Genomic DNA, 19,844 nt, shown 5'->3' on the forward strand with positions numbered 1-19,844 from the left:
GGGGGTTTGCGTCTGCGAAGGTGATGAACCTGCGCTCGGGAATGAGGGCAAAGGTTAGAACTTTTTCGATGCAAATTAGTTACGAGCGCAATCCCCCAACCCATGAGTCCATGATGGCTATTGGAGGGAAAGCGATGGTGATGAGGGAAGAAGGCAGATTCTGTGTGGCAGAGAGAATGAAAGAGAGAAAGAGAGACAGCGAAAGAGTGTCGTGAAACGGAATGAGACCGGTAGGGTGCCTTTTGGGTTGAGATTTTCGCTTCGTTTGGGATATGATTTTTTCATTTCTCCCGTAGCTGATTTCCACCCAAACGCCCCTGTACTGCCACTATCTGATAATGCACTGCCCCGGCACCCCTTATCCCTTCGATAGTAAGACGAAAAGAAGGACCTGCCGGTTGGGGAGTTGGCGAGAACACGCCATATTAACTTTATCTTCGACGACGACGACGACGACGTCTCGGTTTGGGATTGTATTGTTTTGTTGCTTTTTCTTTGTTACTTTTTGTTGTGTTTTGCTCCCGTCTGGGATTGTCCGAAGGGGGTGTGAGATTCATTCCATGCCCCCTTCCACTCTTCCACCGCCCCCCGGGGGAGGTCGTCTGAAAATGGGGTCGAAGGAGCAGAACCCGTCTGGAACGGCTGGGGGGCAGCATAAAAGAGGGAAAAGATGTTCGAAAATAAAAAACATGACCACGTCTGCGAGAGGTCAATGGTTTTGCCTGTGCGCGAATGGCGCGGGGGCAGCCCGTGGGTGGGAGGTAGGGGGAGGAAAGTTTCCTTAGGGTCTGAGCGGGCTGACGGTGTAAAAAGGATTGCCTGCGCGGGGTTGCTCGTGTGAAGCTGCTCGTCTGGAGCGATATCAGCCGAACACACACACACACACACACACACACACACACACAAACCGTCTGGCGGGATCGATTTAATGTTCATTTTTAGAATCCTTTCGTTTTTTCGGGAGCGATTTGGGTTGTGCTTTTTTTTTCTCTCTCTCTCACTCTCTCTCTCTCCTTGGCAGTGCTTATCGTCATCGCCCTGTTATAAATGCGTGGCAACAGACAGAGGTTTTGGGGTGAAAATTACATGACATCAAAAATAAAAAGAAAGAAAGTCCGCATATTTATCATTGATGAAGGTTGCTCTTCTTTTTGGTTTTTTGGGGATGGATCTTTTTTTTTTGCCATTCCTACGTTGGTCGTTTTTTTTTTGCCCTTGGGTGCGCCTTCCAAATGCTAAGTAGTGCCCATTTTAACTTTAGGTCGGGGTTTCATTCGCTCATTTACTCGCGACAGCAGCAACGCTCAAGATTTTCTTCTTCGACGTGCTGTTGCTGCTGCCTCATCACCGTCCGCCATTGCTGTCTTGTCCGGACGCACGAACATGGCCAGTACCGAACCGGAGCAGCCCGGAAAGAGATCGACCGAAATTGTGCCACGTTCCCGTGTGATTTATGCTGCCCAGAGTGCCCTGCCCGCTGGATCATCGCTGCGACGGGAAGCAACACTTAATTAGGGTCAATCACGTCGCCGGTGGTTCCGTTTATCGAACCGACGATGTTCCGGACAGTTCCCAGCAGTAATGAACGCGCGCACACCGGCCCCGGGAGGGATGAAATGCACGAAAAGAGTGTGAGCAAGAGAGAGAGAGAGAGAGAGAGAGAGAGAGAGAGGGACGGTAAAAGAGGGTGGCAAAAATAGGGGTGAAAAATTGTACCGAACCGAGAACTCTTTCGCTGCTTAGCAGACATCGCGAGATGGTGAAGAATGTGTGTGTGTTCGAGTGTGTGTGTGTGTGTGGTATTGTCCTTGGTTTGCGTTTGTGCCCACCATGCATGACGCCGTCCACGATCCGTTGGTTGGTGTTGGGGGAAGAGAGTGTACGAGGGCGGTGTGCTCTCGTCTAGACGATCCGGAGAAGAAGGGAACCGGAAATACTTGATTGAATTACGGGCGTTCGGTCTCGTGGAAGATTTCTGCGGTGCGTGGCGTTTATTTCCTGCGCTTGGGCGCTCATCCTCGCGCGCGTGTCTTTCCTTCGGCTCGATCTTTTTGTGACGGAAATTTGTCTGTCATTTCAATTTTCCATTTCGCGTCGCTTGTTTCGACGACAGAACGTAGCTGTCCTTACCGTTGTGCTGTTACTGTTTTGTTTGGAGATAAAACCTAGGGTAGCTTTAATACCTTGCGTTGATGCAAATGGGCTCGGTTGATTTGTCTCTCATTTCGCCACCGAAACACGCAACCGTCGATCACCCTCCCACTGAATTACCTGGAATTAAAGTGCTCGTTTTACACGCTTTTGGGTGTGAGTTGAACCAAAAAACGCAACGTTTAAACACGAATTTGAGGATGAAAATTAGAGCAAAAAAAAAAACCCAATCACAGGGCAACAGGCTTCGCGTAAATGTGCCCGTTAGCGGCTTACTAGCTTACCGGTGCTACGGAGAAGACGTCAATTTTCCTGCTTTCTTTCCGTCATTTCGATAATCCAAACGGTGCCGATTAACGTGGGTGTGTGGACCCCCGGGACATGGCAGCGCGCCCGCGTGGGAGTACACATTTCTCGATGGCCACGTGATCAACCTGGGTCTGGGTGTGTGTGGACGATGGGGAAGGTGGGTGCGAAAAAGCGAGGCGCCGGCTTCCGACACGTGCCCCTCCAAAAAACCATCTATCTCTCTCTCTTTCTCTCTCACGCCCATAGACGCCTGCGGATTCGGGTGGTTTTCTTTTCGATGTTGAGTTCACCGCACAAAGTCCACAGCAGGCAGTGGGCGGTGAAAAAAAAGGTGAGGAAAATTCTCGTCGCCAGCTCGATCATGCCCTGCACCCCCCTCCCCCCCCTCACCGGTACATTGTGTCCAGACGCGCCGGGGGCGATAAGCGTGGGACAAATGGTGGAGGCCGAAGGCTTTTTGCTAAGCAGCGCGAAAGCCCACGAATCACGTTTTCCCGTTTTTTTTTCGGTACAGTTCGGTTCGATTTTTGTGACATGTCGCAATGCGTGCGAGGTATAGATGTGTAAATGTTCATGAAATGCTTGTGCAAGCAACCATGGGAGTAGGCATTCAATTTTCAATAAAACAACTTTCTTGCAACGTGAAACAAATTATGAGATTTATTGTTCTTTGTAGCCTGTGAGTTTGTGGGAGCATTTTTATTCGGTAATTTTTCAGCAATCAAATTGCCACATGACACAACCGTTGAGCCATAATGAGCAAGAGTTGCGTTCTATGAAACAGTAGCCCCAGTGAAGCAGTTGAATTAAAGAATCACGAGCACTTCCCAGTTCGGCACGCACTGTGGCTGAGAGTCACGATGCCGTCTTATTGGGAGTAAATTATGCCCGGGCGTTTTAAGTCACCTTCCTTTCGCCGGCGTTAAAACACCCTTGCCCAGGCTTGTGCGTCATGCCCTTTTGCGCCTTACCAAAGGGCCGTAAATCATCTGTGTGCGGGCGTTTGTTTGGGCGGGCTTTGAAGCAGGGACGTGTTGTGATGGAGACGACGACGGACTTCTGAAGAAGCTAGAGAAGACCGAAAGTTTGATATGCCGATAATCGCTCCCGCTGGTCCCCCATGGACGCGCGTGTTTAGCGGTGTGATGGGTGGGTTTCTCGGAGGCGGAAAATCTTCGCTTTCGTGGGATGGAAAACCCTGAGTGAGTGAGGGATGGAAAACAGACGGTGCTGAAGATTTTTGCCTAGATTGGAAGCCGATTGCATTGGGCGTTTTTCTTTCGTGCCATTACTAACGCGTGGAAAGAACACTACTTACTAGTTTTACGGAATGGAAACGATGGTCTGGAATATTCGATCCACAACGAGTGAGTAATCTTCTAGCGGTAAGTCGTAAAGGCCATTGTCTTCTCTTAAAAATGTGCTTCATCATTGCGTTCTGCTGTTGCCCAAAAAGGTGTTTTGCCTTCAACTCAGGGAGGTGATTCATTTCTTTTCGAATGCTCGGGAGAGAATAAATAGATGCGAGATCCCTTCGTGAAGATGCGAGAGCACGTTTCGGACATCCTCCCACATAACATTCCCACTGCTGAATCACTTCATTCACACGCTGCGTAAACCCTGCCAACGTTGACGATGGGATGCAGTTTTTGTGTGGAAAACGTCGCTAAGATGCATTTCCGTTGCTTGAGATGGTGCCCATAACTGATCAGCTTGATCGTTTTGTGGAATTCTCGAGTGCATGTTTCCTCAAAGCAAGTAGGCAGCCGGGCAAACGAACCTTTAAAAAGAAGTGCAAAATTTTCCATCTTGTGCGGAAAATGCTATTCATCTCGTGAAAACACCCCGGAGGTCAACCGGCGTCGTCGGAGATGGTGATTTTGGCCATTTGGTTCGCAGCAGCGGCCCGCCCGTCTTGTGGTTCGCATGAATTATGGGTCTATTTTTGAACCTGTGACTTCATATGCAACATTCCCCAACGTTCCGGTCTGCTACCATCGGTGGGTGAAGATCACCACCACACGCGCGCACCGGTGCACTACACACGCATCGAGTTTCCATCTTGTGTCTCGTGCGCTGGGAGGCTATTTTTCAGATGGAAAACTCGTGTCGCTCCGATGGGAAACTTTGTTTTTCCGGCAGCACGGGATCGAGAGAAAAATTAAAAGTAAGTTTATGTTTATAAGCCGAGGATTTGTGCAATAACCAGAGATTAAATTTTAACAATTCGATTCCTTCAAATGAAATCTTTATACTGTGAACGTACCCAATCGCTGACAATGAAGATTGTGGAATGTAATTAAAAATTAAAAAAAAAAAGAAAATAATATTGAAAAATTTTGTAACACATTATACATTTTAGTGTACATCAGACAAGCAATTGGATTGACCATTTGATTGCTCAAAATCATTAAAATCTGCCCATTGTTGCTGGAAAAATTAAATGTGGCCATTTTTTGCGTAATATTTAGGCGTTCTGCAGACCGGCGCCGCCGATAGATTTAAAAATAAAACCACCGGCCAGTCACCACCTCAGCCGTAGGTGCCGCAAAGCCGGGTGCATATTTATATTTGGTTCCAACAGGGCGCGTGGGCATAGTTTTAGCTATCGCCGGTGGTGTAGACAGCGCAATCGGTTTTATTTCGACCACAGCTCGAACCTACCTAGCCTGCCCGTCCTGCTCTGCCAGCAAATTATGATGGCGGCGATGTCACACTTGGCACTAAAAACGGAACCAAACACCATCGAACATATGCAGCAACAGCAGCAGCAGCCAGTTGTAAGCCGCCATGCCGGTCCCGTGCGCTGTGTTCTCTAGGTCAGTTTTGTTGATGCAAGAGGAAAAATGTGCCCCTCGTACCTTGAGAAGGCACTTAACTCGCACCTCTCGCTCGTGCTCACTCACTCACTCTCTCTCTCTTTGCATCGGTTTTCCTGTCTCTGTTTTCCGGACCAACCGGTGCGTTTGCGAATGTTTCAAGTGCTCGTGCGCGCGGTGTCAGTTTCCGGTGGTGTAGGTTTTAGTCTTTCAAGCGGCACATTATTGCCCCACCTCGAGATCGGGTTAAAGCGCGCCAGCTATATGAGGCTGGTTAAAAAGGAAGTAAATTTAACCACCGACAGAGCGTTTGAATTGTTTGACCACCAGAGGCAGCTGTTTACTGTCGGCAAACTTGACACTTGACTTGACTTGGAGGTGGATTAACATTGTAAATATCGTCTTCCTGTTTGAGGGAAATTCGGCGAGAATTTACGCTAAATTGGCGAGACACAAAAAAACAATCACCAGCAACACGCGGTGAGATTTATGCTGTGTCGGGTTCGATATATAGCACACAATGTGGTCAGTTTAACTGTTGCATTAAATCATTCTTCGACGGGTTAATCGGCCAGTTTGGAAAACACAGGCCGCCCACAGGAAGACGCTACGGTTTACGTTAAGATGGCAGGTCTCTGTGCAACGTTTAACGGGGTTTGGCCGTTAATCTGTGTCCTAACCGAAACGAATGCCCCGGGATGTATGCTCTTTTATGATGCAATTTATGGTCTCTTTCTCTCTCACTCTTGCTAACGGCATCTCACAAAGTAAATGCAAGCAGAAGATCGCACACTGGTATGTCTGGAATGTGCTGTGCAATGGTGTGAGAAGATGGTGCATCAATTGTGCTCATTTGTGCCATGGATCGTTCGTCGTTTAGCGGTGATCCCATGATTGGGAAGAGAGTTTAGGTCGACCTGCGCGGGCATGCCTTTCCTACTAGGATGATGGTATTCTGGAAAGGACTCGACTGGAACAGCTCCTCGCAGTTAGAATGTCTATGGCTCACAAAACATGCAAAGCGCTTTCGAACAAACACCCAAATCCCCGTCGTGGCCCGTGGTTTTTTGTGCCCGTGGTTGTTGCAACAATGTCTCAACTCGCCCCACAACTCAGCTATTTAGCTCTTGCGCCCTTACGAAACTGATCCACGGCTGCAACCCGAAGCCAGTGGTACCACCGAGCGTGGGTTTTATTTATAGGTTCGCCAATACACCTACGCACCGGGGGGTGCGTGTGGGAAAATGTGTTTTTCTTTTCACCACCCGCACACGAACCGAGGGGGGGTTGCTTTTCTTTTTTGGCGATCCCCCCACAATTCACGCTCGATGGATCTCTTAGAATAGAAACTCGGTGGGCGAGGTGCACACACACAGCCACACACAGAGCATTCTGAAGGAACGGGAAAACCCACCACCACCGCCGCACCGTGATAAGCGCGATAAAAGATCGATGATCGGTAATCAATGACGGTTCGGCACCTTCGGGGGTTTATCAGAATCTAAAGCACAGAAGCCGCCGTCGCCGTCGCCGGAGTTGGGAAGGTGGTTTTTTATTTTTAGTGCTGCTCCCAGCGGACCGAGTAATCAAATGCTGCTTGGCGAACTTTTTACGCAGGCCTCGGAGAAAATTTCCTTGCGCTTTCTCTCTAACGTTCTAGGATAAAGCAGCAGCAGTCTCGAAGCCTGCGAACGCCGGTGCAAGTGGCCGCGTGGTGTGTAATAGGATAAAAATAGAGCAAAATCCCCCCAGCAGCCCGTTGTTGCGTTGGCGGGCTGCGAAAGCGATCGCAGAAGAATGAGAGCGTGCGTGCGAGAGAGAGAGAGAGAGAGAGAGGCGATCGTGACTGCGCCATGTCTAAACTCAACTCGCTGTACGTTGTTTTGAATGTTGGCTGGCGTGCCTCACACACTCCGGTTGCTGGGGTATATTGCATTCGGGCACGAGAAAGAGAGAGAGAGAGAGAGGGGATATCGAAAAGGCCCGCCTGAGAATGTGAACTCGAGAAACCCCGTCGAGGCCTTGCACCGTATTGCCGTCTTTATTTATCTCGAGCCCCACCAAAGCGCCAAATGGCACGCAAATAGTTGAGCATTGCGAATATCGGTGCGCTCGCCTCCGTTTATATTCTAGCGATAGGTGGGAGTGGGGGCAGGGTGCATTCTTGCAAAAAAAATGACGCCCTCCTCATGTGCACGTGTGTGTGTGTGCGGCGGTTGCTCAAAGGTACCGTTTTCCAGTCTGCCGTTTTCGGAATTTCTTCTTTATATTTTTTTCTCTCGCTCTCCCTTAGCTAAGGGTGACGCCAGAGCCGATGCCGTTTTGCAGGAAATTCCCCGGAACCGGTTTACCTTGCCGATGGGGTCGCGTGGGAGGGCGAGGGTGCCGGCTGACGGATGATGCAGCCGCAGGTCTGGCCAGTTCGGTTGTCTGGTGAACGAAATGCAACTGCAACGTGCGCCGCGAGTGTGTGTGGGTGGTGGTGCCATCCACACGAGATGCTTCCATCATCAGCATCATCATCATCATCCGCTGAAGGTGAAGCTCGTGATGATGGTAGAGGATAGCCTTTCTTTGGACCGCGATCCTCTCTTCCGGGTGCCGTTGTGTAGCGCTTCCGCAAACGAGCAATATGCCACGGGTTGCATTGTGTGACATGGATTGTGTGCTTGTGTGAAGGTACGGTGTGCGTGGTTTGTGATCTTTCGATCCACCTCCCTCAACGGCCAACGTTCGATCAATTTATTTTACAAACATACGAATTAATTAAACAAACGAATGCGAGTTGACGTACATTGATTGTCTCCTCCTCAAAAGCAAAAAACCGTGAGCTTTGTTTGTCTCCTGCATTAAAGCGCACCTTTTGGTGTGCCGTTTTGCGGCGAAACGCCATCTGGCATGGATTTGGTGATGTGTCGTTTGCGGAAGGATGATCTTCCAAAGAAGAAGAAAACACACACACACACTGGTGCCCGAATAAGGTTGCGTCAGAAAACGGAGAGAGACCACGTGTGCGGCAAAAGAAGCCATCGGGAAGAAGCGTGTATGCGGTGAAAAGCTTCCACCCGGGGTCGGTCGGCTTCGGTGGAATGATTAGCGAAATTGGCTGCAACAGCTGCCCGGTTTCCGGTGTAAATCAACCCTTCGAAGGCACCGGCCGGCCCTACGCTGCACCGGTGTGTGGTCCCGAAATCAATCTAACGCCAACATCTGCGTCCGGTTTGGGCCATTTCTTTTCCAAAGCCAGAAAGAGGAAGAACGGATTTCCGACTGGGGGGAGGGGGTCTTTGGGTTGCCGTGCAGGTGAGTGTGTGTGTATGTGTGTGTATACATATTTTTTGCCGAACCGTCCGATGAAGTCAGATTGTGTGTTTAGTTTTTCCCATTGCGAAACCCATGCGTTCGTGTGTATTTTTCGTATCCGTTCGTATTGGAACCAAGGGGAAAAGAATATGTTGGGTTTTTGTAGCTGTTTATTTTTGACTTTTTGTTGTCTCCCGTCCATCTGCAGATTATGTGCACCTTATTGTCCTTATTTATTTTTGGAGGTGGGCCGCGTGACCAAGTCCTCGACGCATCGGACGTTTCTTTCACGGCAAGAACGCAATTCCAGTCCATTTAAAGCACGGATGTTTGCAACCGGCTAGCATGATGGGGGAGACGATGAAGCGAGAATTTAATCTCACAAACATTGGTGAGCTCACGCTTTCAGGAACAATCGTGCAGCGAATGAAACGGTGTGTGCCTGAGTCATCCTCATCCATGCACGTGATTTGTGTTTTTACTTAGTTTTGATAATGCCCAAAACTGGCTTGCCCATCTTAATGTCGGTTGTCTACAACGAGGTCTTGTTGAACTGAAAACCTGATCGCGAGTATCACAAGACGCAAACGCGAATCAGAAGAAACGGCGTACTCAAAATAAATCTCTAACTTAAATTCAATAACTCTTCCTCGCGCACTAGCACATACACACACGCAAAGCACCCGGATCCGGTTGCGCGGGGCTGGTGTGTTGCTTTGTGTGCTACGTTTAGTTAGCAACAGCGGTGGTTCCGATGACATTAGAAAAAGTACGAAAAAAGGGTGAAAAAAAATGTGATACGGTGGTTTTGGGAGGTAACTGCCAGCAAGCAAGATCGTGAGAATGAGATTAGAGCTAAGATGGATAAGTCTCTCACGCGCGGCTGAGCGATCAATGAGTGGCGAACCCGTGGAGGGGAACGAACAGAATGAGTTCTCTCGGTCTCTCACGCAAAAAGATCGCATTGAAATCGCTTCAGCGCACCACGCGGTCAATCGACGCAATCTCGCGATCTCGTTGTTGTGGAGGAGATGTTTCGTGGGCATGTGTGACATCACGAGAGAATCGCGGAACGGCATGACAGCGGCACACAAACGGAGTGCGAATAGCAAGAGAACGAGAGAGAAAGCGAATCGCGACGAGAATTGTGTCCAACGATTAAAGCTTGGTTGGTTTTTGTTGGTCGTTTTTGTTTCTAGCGTGTCAGGGGGCGAATGTGTGCTCACGTGTATGTGAAAGGTGTGCTGAAGAAAATTGAAATGAGCCACAAATTGGGAACAAAACGAGCCAGAAGCTCGCACGCGAATGATTCACACTAGCTACCCGCGCGCGGTCATGCTTTTATACAGATCTGTGCGGCTATGGACGTGACAAAAGTGGTCATCCCCCAATCCGTGCGCTTGTGGGAGGTGTTAAATGGAGCATTTAATTTGCGCCTCATTTACACTTTCCAAAACCGGTCGAAATCATCTCCTCCGTGTGGTGTTGCGAGTTGGCTGCCTTTTTTTTTAATTTCCAAGGGACACGAGCTTTAAAAGCTCACAGCGGACAATCTATCGATCCTGACCTTTGGCTTAACGAGCCTCCTGCACGCACTCGTTACTTTCGCTCTCGCGGGCAGCGTGATCTTCCGTAGGAAAAGAAAACGTGTGCGAGAGCAAGAGAGATGCAAAGACCGAACGAAAAACAACATTTTCCACATATTCCGCACTGTTGTTCGTTCTCGCTAAGCTTTCGCGCTGTAACCACCGAAAAGAAGCTGCGAATAACCATACCACTGAGTGCGTCAATACATTCTTAACTCTCCCCCCCAAAATGTACGCTGTTTGTAGTCGAGTGAAGCTTTTTTTTTCCTTCCTCACTGCGTTCACGCACCTGTACGCAAACGAAAAAGCGAAACAGGCACAAAGTGAAGAAGGTTCGTTAACCTTATTTCCGGCGGTTAACCTTATTACACTCGTGCTGTTTTTTTTTCTTCACTCTCTCTCTCTCTCTGTCACATTCGCTTGTTGTGCTTCTCCATTAGCCGGTCGTCCGGATTTCGGTGGAAGAGGAAGGAAAATCAGATCGCCAATCTGCGATGTACTGCTGAGGGCTTTCTGGCAAGCGTTGCGTGTGTGGCAGAATGTTGTTGGGCATCCGTTTTTGAGTTGTTTTTTTTTCTGTATATATTCGATGACTGGGGGAATTTCTCTTTCTGCTCAGAGTTATGCATTTTGCGCTTTGCATTTTGCGGTTCTCGATGCTTCTCGTGAGTGAGTTCAGGTGGCGTGGGATGCCCGGTGTTGGGATCCTCTACCCACGGATCTGACTCATCTGTTCGTGGTGAGTGGCGTTTTTGCTGTTATGCACCACGTGAGAGGGTCTGGTGAATTTTATGCTAACGTTATAATACCCTTTGGAATAGTTACTAATGCTACTTCTTAGGAACGCCTCTTCATGATTGAAATCACCATCTAACGTGTCCCTTTTTGCTCAACTTCTTCTCTCGATTTTCCAGTGGCGGCACAGTTTGCATCCGGAAATGTTCCTGACTCAACGCGGCAAAGGCACCATGCGCCGCTCTACGGAAGACTGGTTACAGAAGAACACTTACCTGCCGTACATCGTGATATACACCAGGTAAGCTGCGTTGCGCATTACCCCACACTAACTCACCCCGGGCAGGTTGACTAATCAAGTGTTTCCCTTTTGCCCTTCGCCTTTTAAGCAGCGTTCGATAAGCCCCACATCGTCGACCGATATCCGGGCGATGGAAGCCCGGATACCAGTGCTTTTTCGTGATCCAGCGACAGCCCCCTTAAGGAAATTGAGCGTGGATCTGATTAAAACCTACAAACATATTAACGAGGTACGTACGCACGGCGGCTCGATCGTGTTATCCTTTTTCAGGCATCGGTTACGGTTATCCGTGCAATTTGGACCATTCGGCCCGGTGTACGGAGAAGAGATGCAGCAGAGAATTTTTATCCTGCAATGCTCGGGTCAGGGCGCCATATGGCTGCAAGAACTTAGCGTCGGAAGGTTCTACATTAATTGAGGTATAATAATGCTCCGCGTGTCCAAAGGAGTGCGGAGTAAGGATGCGCATAATTTTATGTGGCCAAGCATCACCTCTGATGGAGCCAGCTGTCTCACACGTACCGCATTTAAATATGTGCGAAGGCCGTGAAGGAAAAAAAAACCATCGAAATATAAAAGCTCCCGTTGGCAGAAGCGGGTGCCGATGAGTAAGAGAAAATTCCACTCGACAATGCCAGGATACACGCGTGCTGGCTGGCTCCGGACGTTGGCTCAAAAGGGCAGTTTGCTGGCGCCAGCAAGAGGCCCGACTCTTGGGCCCCGTACCGTACCGGTGGCGGTGCGCAATAATTCCCTGGTCGGGAACGCGACCGGACGCTGGCTCCGGTCCGGACAGCTGGTCACCGGATCGGGTCCTGACGAAGGGGTCCGTTTGGGGGACGTCTGTTCGAATTCCTGAAAGCCCACTTCAGGCCGACTGGAGCCCGTAAAATGGCGCTTCCAATTCAATGACAGCAAATCCGAAAGGACGATACCTAGCGACTACCAGCGAGCGAACCGAGCGAGTCTTGACCATTATTTTTCTGTCCGAACAATGGCGCGACCTGCCGCTTGTCTCGTTGGTGGTGTGCCGTGAGATGGCGCGTGGACAGCATTTCATGTCTTGCATGTCCCTTTTCCTTGTACTCCTTCGTGGGGTATGATCTATAACGGACGATTTGTCGAGTACGTCCATTCGGGTGGAAAGAAAAATGGAAAATGAAATAAAACGTGCAGTTGGCATAAGGCTGTGTTGGCTCGGGAAGGGCTTGAGAGGGTCCAAGAAATGTCTTTTTTATTATCTACCTTCTACGCTGCGCCGAGATTAGGCGCGCCCGTTCAATGCTACTCGGAACTGAAGTAATCACTAATCATTCGCCCGAAAACGATTGGTGGACGTATGCCAAAAGAAAGCACCATTATATCTGGTCAAATTATACGAGGCGTTATAGATTATAGGGACGTTTCTGCACGAACTTCGCACAAGGCTTTAGCGTAACTGAAGTTGACGGAAATGTGGAGTGTGTTGAAGTTATGGACATGGAGCCACAATTTTCCAAACTTATTTAGAAAGTGTGTGGAAACGTCCGAAATTCATTAATCGAGAGATCGCTGCTCGACAGCATAGATCCAGTGAACACACTCTTATTCCCCAACACTGAGTTGCACGTAGGATGGCACTGAACTATGCTACTCTGCCTGTTATTCATTCGAACGGGAACGCGTGCACAATATGCCTTTTTTTTCCTGCACTTCCAAGAACATATGTAACCGCTTCACAGATATATTTGATAAATTTGCAAGAGCTGGAATGCCGATAACAACCGGTTGGACGGGCGCGTGCTACATATATTGCTTTTCGGTTCCTTCCCTGGGGTTCCAATCCTTCGGGATCACGCCAACCGCGGCCGCGCACTACATCAGGACATCCGCCCGGACCGTGGGTCACGGCGTGCGATTTATTACCGCAAAGTGACGGCGGAAGAAATTGAAATTCGTACCGCGTGTGCGTTCGCGCGCCATCAACACCCTCTCCAGTAGCAAAATGTGAAGGGTGAGCGCGGACCTTTCATTATTGGAATTTTAATGTAAATTCTTTCCCATTTCGTCATGACGTTTCGAGCTTGCTGGTGGTACGGTGGGAGGACGGATGCGTGTGTGAATTGCAGTGTGAAAATGGCGGGACACGCCTGAGAGTTGGCGTTTGCGTATCGTGTTTCGTTTTATTTTTTTTTTGCGCTTTTTTTTAATTTGTTGGGAACGCACTTTTTTTCAATTTCCCATCTTCAATGCTACTACCATACAGCGGGCTATGCGCAAAGTGCGAAGTGACACATTCCATGTTTTCTTTCCAGATGTGCGTTGCATGAAATACGTTAAAAGTGGCTCCAATTTTCTTACTTTAACGTTGCTGCCCGCATGACAAAAGACGCGATGATTTGTTTTGGTTGGGATGAGCTATCGCCTTATTCTGAACCCGCGGCAGATTGCAATGCTTTAAGTAACACCGTGGCCGGTCAATGAACTCATACAAAACCTCCCTCCAACGAATGAAACCTTGCGGGGAAATAAAGTTGATAAAAAATCGCCTACCACTACCACGGTTGATATCACTTCTCCTGCATCACTTGTTCCTGGCGATTGGCCAGCAAGTGATGGTGAAGCAGTAAAAATAGAGTGTAATAGATACAGTGGCAAAAAAGGGGGCCGGGGTTACCACACCAGATGTCTGATTGCCGGTAGGAGCACGATGAAAAAAAAAAGAAACTCCTCCGGTTCTTTCCGCCACCACTCGAACGGATGGGCGGACACAATGGGCTGGGAGGGCCGTAGTAATATTAACTGCTGCTGTTCTGTCCGCCCTTCGGTGTCCTATCGGATCCACCGGTTCCATCATTACTTCATCAAACGGCGTAGAATCGCAACGCTCTCTCGGGGGCAGCGTAGGGCCGAGGTGGACTTTGGAAAGAGTTCGTGAGTTAATGAGAAGCTCAAGTGCGCTTTATTCCTGGCCAAATATGCCCCTCCAGCTCCCACGACCCGGAACGGCCCTTTTCTCCGTGCATATTCGCTTATTACTTGTTCGACCGGTTCTGATTATTGCAAGCATTGCCATTTCCCTGGATGGAGGGCGTCTCCATCGTCTCGTCGTTCCCGTGTTCAACTGAACTGAACGGGTGCTACTGTTTTACTGCCATCCTTGGTCCTAGCAGGAATTCATTTCACATACGGGGTCCATGTGATTCGTTTGCCTTTCTGTTTCTTTCGTTCGAATTCCGAATTGGCCACTTGTGGTCGGACAATTGTTATCTTGCTTTCTTTTTTTTCATTCATTTGCAGTTATTCAGCAGCAATCGAAAAAGCGTATGTTTATTTTCATTCGATGAACGAATTGAACGAAAAAGATTCCGCGCTATTAGCGGAAGGTGAAGCGGTTTTGTGTGAAGGGCGCGTTATGATTTACATATTGTCAATATACGAATTTACATCATAGACCAGGCGCCTCCATCGCTGTCCCGAGTGATGTCAATGTCGTTTGTTCTTAATCAAGCAAGAGAAAAAACGTTCGTTTGAGAAGAAAGTTCCTTTAAATATCGCTTTAACGCTGGCGCAATTGGCAGCGCCTTCACCCAGCATCAGTTCCAGGCGGAGCCGGAAGAGTCATTGGAAAACTCACAGACGCTTCCGCTTTTGCAAATGGTCCGCCTGCAGTGATGGCTGGCTGGCTGGTTGGTTGGCTGGCTGGCTAGTGGCCGCTCCAGCAGTGGCAGCGTGCACACGATATCGATTTTCTTCCGACCCGACGGCAGCAGCAGCAGCAGCAGCATCACCGGCCCTGCCCGCATAGGAAGGACGCGCGTTTGTCGTTGTGTCGCCGCCGCACCACGTCCGTGTACTTTGGGGCCGCTGTCGTGCTCTGTCTCGCCGCCGCACGAATCCCGTGGTGTGAGTGTCGTGTCGGAGTTTTCCCTTTTTCCTGGGGCAGCCCTTGCTGCAACCGGTTTCTGCCCCTAGCGTAGTTCCATCTTGTGCCGATTTCCCGACGGCTCGGAGCCGTTTTCCGTTGCCACTGTCGCCACCGTATCGGCCACGGTGCACGTTGGTAGTGGTGCTGGATTTGGATGTTGGTGTTTGGCTCTCGCTCTCGCTCAGTGGGTGCCCGCTTTCCACACGGGTTGGTCCAAACTGGGCGCCCGAACTCCGTCTGGCTTTCGTCTCGCGCCGTCGGTATGCTTTGTTGTTGGTGTTGTTAATGTTAGTGTTGGTTCTGGTGGTCACTATAAGATGCATTTTTCGCTGGGAAGCGAATGGGAGATGGTTTGCTTGCTCCTGAATGCGGATGCAACAGCAGATGAAAAATGGTCGACGGCGAACGAAACACTGGGCGCCTCCATTGGACGATCAAGCGACGTACGCTCTTATTTGTTTGATGTAAACCAGAGCGTTATTGTGGTGAAGTTGTTTGCACAGATGAAAAATAGCTCCTCGTTTAGTTTGCTCATATGGTTATATAATAAATTATTTCCTACTCGCACATGCCTGCTGCCATACGCTTTTCTATCGTTAAAAAACCATTGATGTATTTTATTGGAAACCGAGCAAGGTTGCCACGCGAAGCATAAGCCATTGCATGGTGCATGGTGCTCCCTTATCCACAGGTTCCCTATACGATGCAAATGCATCACTCAGCTGTGATGTCACAGCGAAAAAAGAGAAAGACGGTACCAACATAAACACTCCGAGGAGCACACCGCAAGGGCTTGCAATCTATACGACCCCGCCTGGCATCGCGATGGAAAGGTTCATTTGTCTCTCTACCAACCGCCGTGTCTGTGCGGTTTGTGCAGGTGTATGTGTGCAAGATGTTGCGGTGATAGTGAGGCTCACACATATCCCTGATTAATTTTGCTGCCCGCCCCGATGTTGTAGGCGCAGCGATACATGGAGCTTGCCCTTTATCGGCCTATCCAAAAGATATTCAGGGGGACTTTGGCCTGCTGATGAGTCTCGCAATGCATTCAGCAGACGAGACAGCATCAGTTATATGCGCGCGATACTCGTTCGATGATTTATGATGGCTGGAATTGTTTGATTGTGTGGCGAGCAGCCTCAATCTGCACAATCGAAGCAACTTTGAATCGAATCAGCAAGGATTTTCCACCAACCAGACTAGAAGCAACCAATTTAAGTGGTTCTGAGACGCATCGGCGAGTAATCATCCGTTTTCAGCTGCCGATACCATCGAATCATCTATTGCTATTTCGTATCAGCTGAAACCAGAGTCCCGGCGGGCTAACGTACCACTGTCGAATCGTTTTTATTTTCCCACCCGAAACGATCCGCTTCTTTTTCCACCCAGTACGCAAAAGCTGTCCCAGACAATTTCCATCCACCCCTGGCAGCTGGTTGGCGCTCCTCTGCGATGGAGCCCTCCCGTTGATTGAACCTTTTCCGCAGGTTACGGCGGTTCTGTCTAGTCGCCTCTTCCCCAGTTTGCTTCGGGAGAGATGGGGGCGCCCAGTCGTTGTCGCCCGACGTCTTTGTTGGTGTGCGAGCGCACACACTCGCGCACTGTCAGGTGGGTCCTTTGGTCCACTGATTCGTACGCACACTAGAGCACGCGCAGCAGTATTGGTATTTGTTTGATTCGCCCGACCCAGACACTACCGAGGGAAGAAAGCGAGAGAGAGAGAGAGAGAGAGAGAGAGAGAGAGAGAGAGAGAGAGAGAGAGAGAGGTGAAATGAAATGGTGTCGACGACGGCGGTGATCATCATCCTTCTCATCATCATCTGTGGCCCGCGCCTTGGTGTGGGTAACAGGAGAGAGAAAGAAAGAGAGAGAGAGAGAGAGAGAGAGAGAGAGAAAAAAAAATGGTCAGTGGTAGGGGCGGGTGACAGCAAGAGCTGATATAGGTTAGGGAAGGTCAGAAAGGCGCATGTTGCTCTCTCCTGTGACTAGAGGTCCCCTATCCTGCAGGATACACAGGGTAAGGACGACTCGAGGGACATTGTGTCGCTGTGTTGGTACTGGGAGTGTGAAAGTCTCTTTTGATTGCCAGGAGTGAGCGAGATAGAATCATTTCTTCTAGCATGGTAGTATGGTTGGGAAAATCAGCAGCAGAGATGGAAGGGCAGCATCGAGCCGCTAACTCGTCCCGGTGGATTATACGGTCGAGTGTGTGCCGAGCAATGTGCACACCAAACTGCTGGATGGAGATTAATCGTTCTGAGTGTGGATGGGACTTTTTCATGTCGGGTTTCGTTCGAAAGAAAGCTATACTTGAGGATGGATCCTGTGTCGGAGAGAGGCCATCGCAAGCAGCCGGACGCCACATGCATACGGCACCGATGGGAGAGATTTTTATCATCGTTATCCTTAGCCCCGCAAACCGCGTCTCGAGACATCGTTACTCCACCATCGCCGGTATGCATGTGTGCACTGAAGTGCTTTTGTATCTGTGCGTCTGGCGGTCTTGCTGTATGGCGGTACTATGCCATCATGGTGCTCTAACCCTTGCATGGATGCTCTCAGCCAATGCCGTTTTTGAAAGAGGACTGTTATATTTTTATAAAATTAATAACACAGCCGTCTTATGCTGGCTTAGACGATTGATCAGATATAGCTTTAAGAAGAAGCAATTATTTTGAAATGACAAAAAATGACTGCGTAATTCCTAGGCGCGCAGAACAAGACATATAAGTCAAACACCGCCACGAACGTGCGAAGTAGAATCAATTGGATGAACATGAATGTCGATGCGGTAGCAAAAAAATTTTGATTTCATATATGCTTGTTTTGCTCTAATGCTTGTGCTCCTAATTTTTCATACTTTAATAGAAATAAATTCGCAATATCCACTTGACATAGACTTAATCATTTAATTTGCTTAACGGAGCTATTCAAGGGGCCTCGATGTTTTCAAAGGGCTAATTTTAATCTAAAATGAAAGATGTTATTAAGCTGCCTAGCTTTAGGCTCTGTGACAAGCTGGTTTCTCCTTACAATGCAATGTATCTGTTTTACTTCCTCATTTTCACGTTCTTATGGAATGTTTAAGGCAACAGTAAACATGATAATGTCCCCCCGAAGCTGTCCATGATTAAGGTTTTTCTCCTTTTAGTTATGCATTCGAAAACAACGATTGCACACACTTCATTGCTATAGAAATAGAGTGGGCCTCTGGTCCTCCAAGACGTTGGGTTGTTCTCATACCTTACTTGCTCCTTTTTCATTTACGTTTCCCTCGACGAATTATCAGCAGGGCTGGGATGTGAGATGGGTTTGCCTTCTTCGCGTACGGTGTTGCTCTTTCTTTCACCACGCCGCGGTACCACGATTGCTACTGCAATATTCTTTTGTTCTCCCTCCGAACTATAATGCAAGTGACAGAGCAAGGCATCTAGACGACGAGATCTGTCCACGAGGGCACTGATTCTCTGCATACACGTTAGCGTATTTTATGCCCACGTAATAGAAGCACAGTCCGATTTACAGGACGAGGGCGAAGAAAATCTCACTTTAATTATATGCCACCGAATGAGAGGGCGTGGAATGGAACTGAAAACTCTTCCCGAGTGTCACAAATAGCCGTGTTAAAATTCGATGCACTAATATGATGTTTAATTATTTTTTTCTATGTTTTTCCTTCGTTTCCGTTCGCCGATGCAGGTTTACTATGCCAAAAAGAAACGGAGAGCTCAACAGACTCAGGGCGAGGACACATCCCACAAAAAGGAGCGGAAGCTGTACAACGACGGCTACGACGATGAGAATCATGACTATATCATTAAGAATGGCGAAAAGTTTCTCGATCGATACGAGATCGATTCACTGATCGGTATGTGTGTTGTGTACTCGACCTTCGTTTAGCGAGTGTAAAAACGATACACATGCTGATGAGCTTTGTATTGAACAAACGACTCTAATCTTTCACAGGCAAGGGAAGCTTCGGCCAGGTGGTGAAGGCTTTCGATCATGAAGAACGCTGTCAGGTAGCGATCAAAATCATCAAGAACAAAAAACCCTTCCTAAACCAAGCACAAATAGAGGTGAAGCTGCTGGAAATGATGAACCGAGCGGACGCGGAAAATAAGTACTATATCGGTAGGTTATCATTTTTCTCAATATCTCTTGCAAACAACGCATTGCCTATATTATCTTCCAATCGCTCCATTTTATCGTTACAGTTAAGCTAAAGCGGCACTTTATGTGGCGGAATCATCTATGTTTAGTATTCGAACTGTTATCTTATAATTTATTCGATCTACTGCGCAATACAAATTTCCGCGGCGTATCACTGAACCTGACGAAAAAGTTTGCCCAGCAATTATGTACGGCGTTATTATTTTTAAGTACACCAGGTAAGTGCATTCCGCTAGGCGAGATGAAAGAATGAATAATGCCAACGAATGCTTTCGAACGACATCACTAACGCATTCGTAGCAAAAATCCTTTTAATCTTGCGAATTGCGAGTTTATTGCGCGAACCCATTGTTGTTGTGAATGCAGCGTTTCCCCTGGCGAAGAATTGATAAATGTCGTTTGTGACAAATGTCGTTGTAATGTATTGAACAATGATCAAATGACACTAAACAATGATATTTCTAGTTGAAGGAAATGAATGGAAAAGGGTACTACAAGTATTTTAGAGCTTGTTTTATTTCAAATATTTTACATTTGACATGTTGTTTTACATGTTC

At 48.4% G+C, this 19,844-nt stretch overlaps 1 protein-coding gene across 1 annotated transcript in view; it reads left to right on the forward strand.

Moving 5' to 3' along the window:
- Positions 1–19,844, forward strand: part of LOC128731652 (serine/threonine-protein kinase minibrain) — a 37,546-nt gene that overhangs the window by 11,060 nt on the left and 6,642 nt on the right. The window contains exons 3-7 of the mRNA XM_053824787.1: positions 11,083–11,204; positions 11,296–11,433; positions 18,814–18,982; positions 19,081–19,248; positions 19,332–19,505. Coding sequence (XP_053680762.1) covers positions 11,083–11,204; positions 11,296–11,433; positions 18,814–18,982; positions 19,081–19,248; positions 19,332–19,505 — 771 coding nt within the window. The remainder of the gene's footprint in view (positions 1–11,082; positions 11,205–11,295; positions 11,434–18,813; positions 18,983–19,080; positions 19,249–19,331; positions 19,506–19,844) is intronic.

This window comes from Anopheles nili, chromosome 2, assembly GCF_943737925.1.
Source record: "Anopheles nili chromosome 2, idAnoNiliSN_F5_01, whole genome shotgun sequence".
NCBI lineage: Eukaryota > Metazoa > Arthropoda > Insecta > Diptera > Culicidae > Anopheles > Anopheles nili.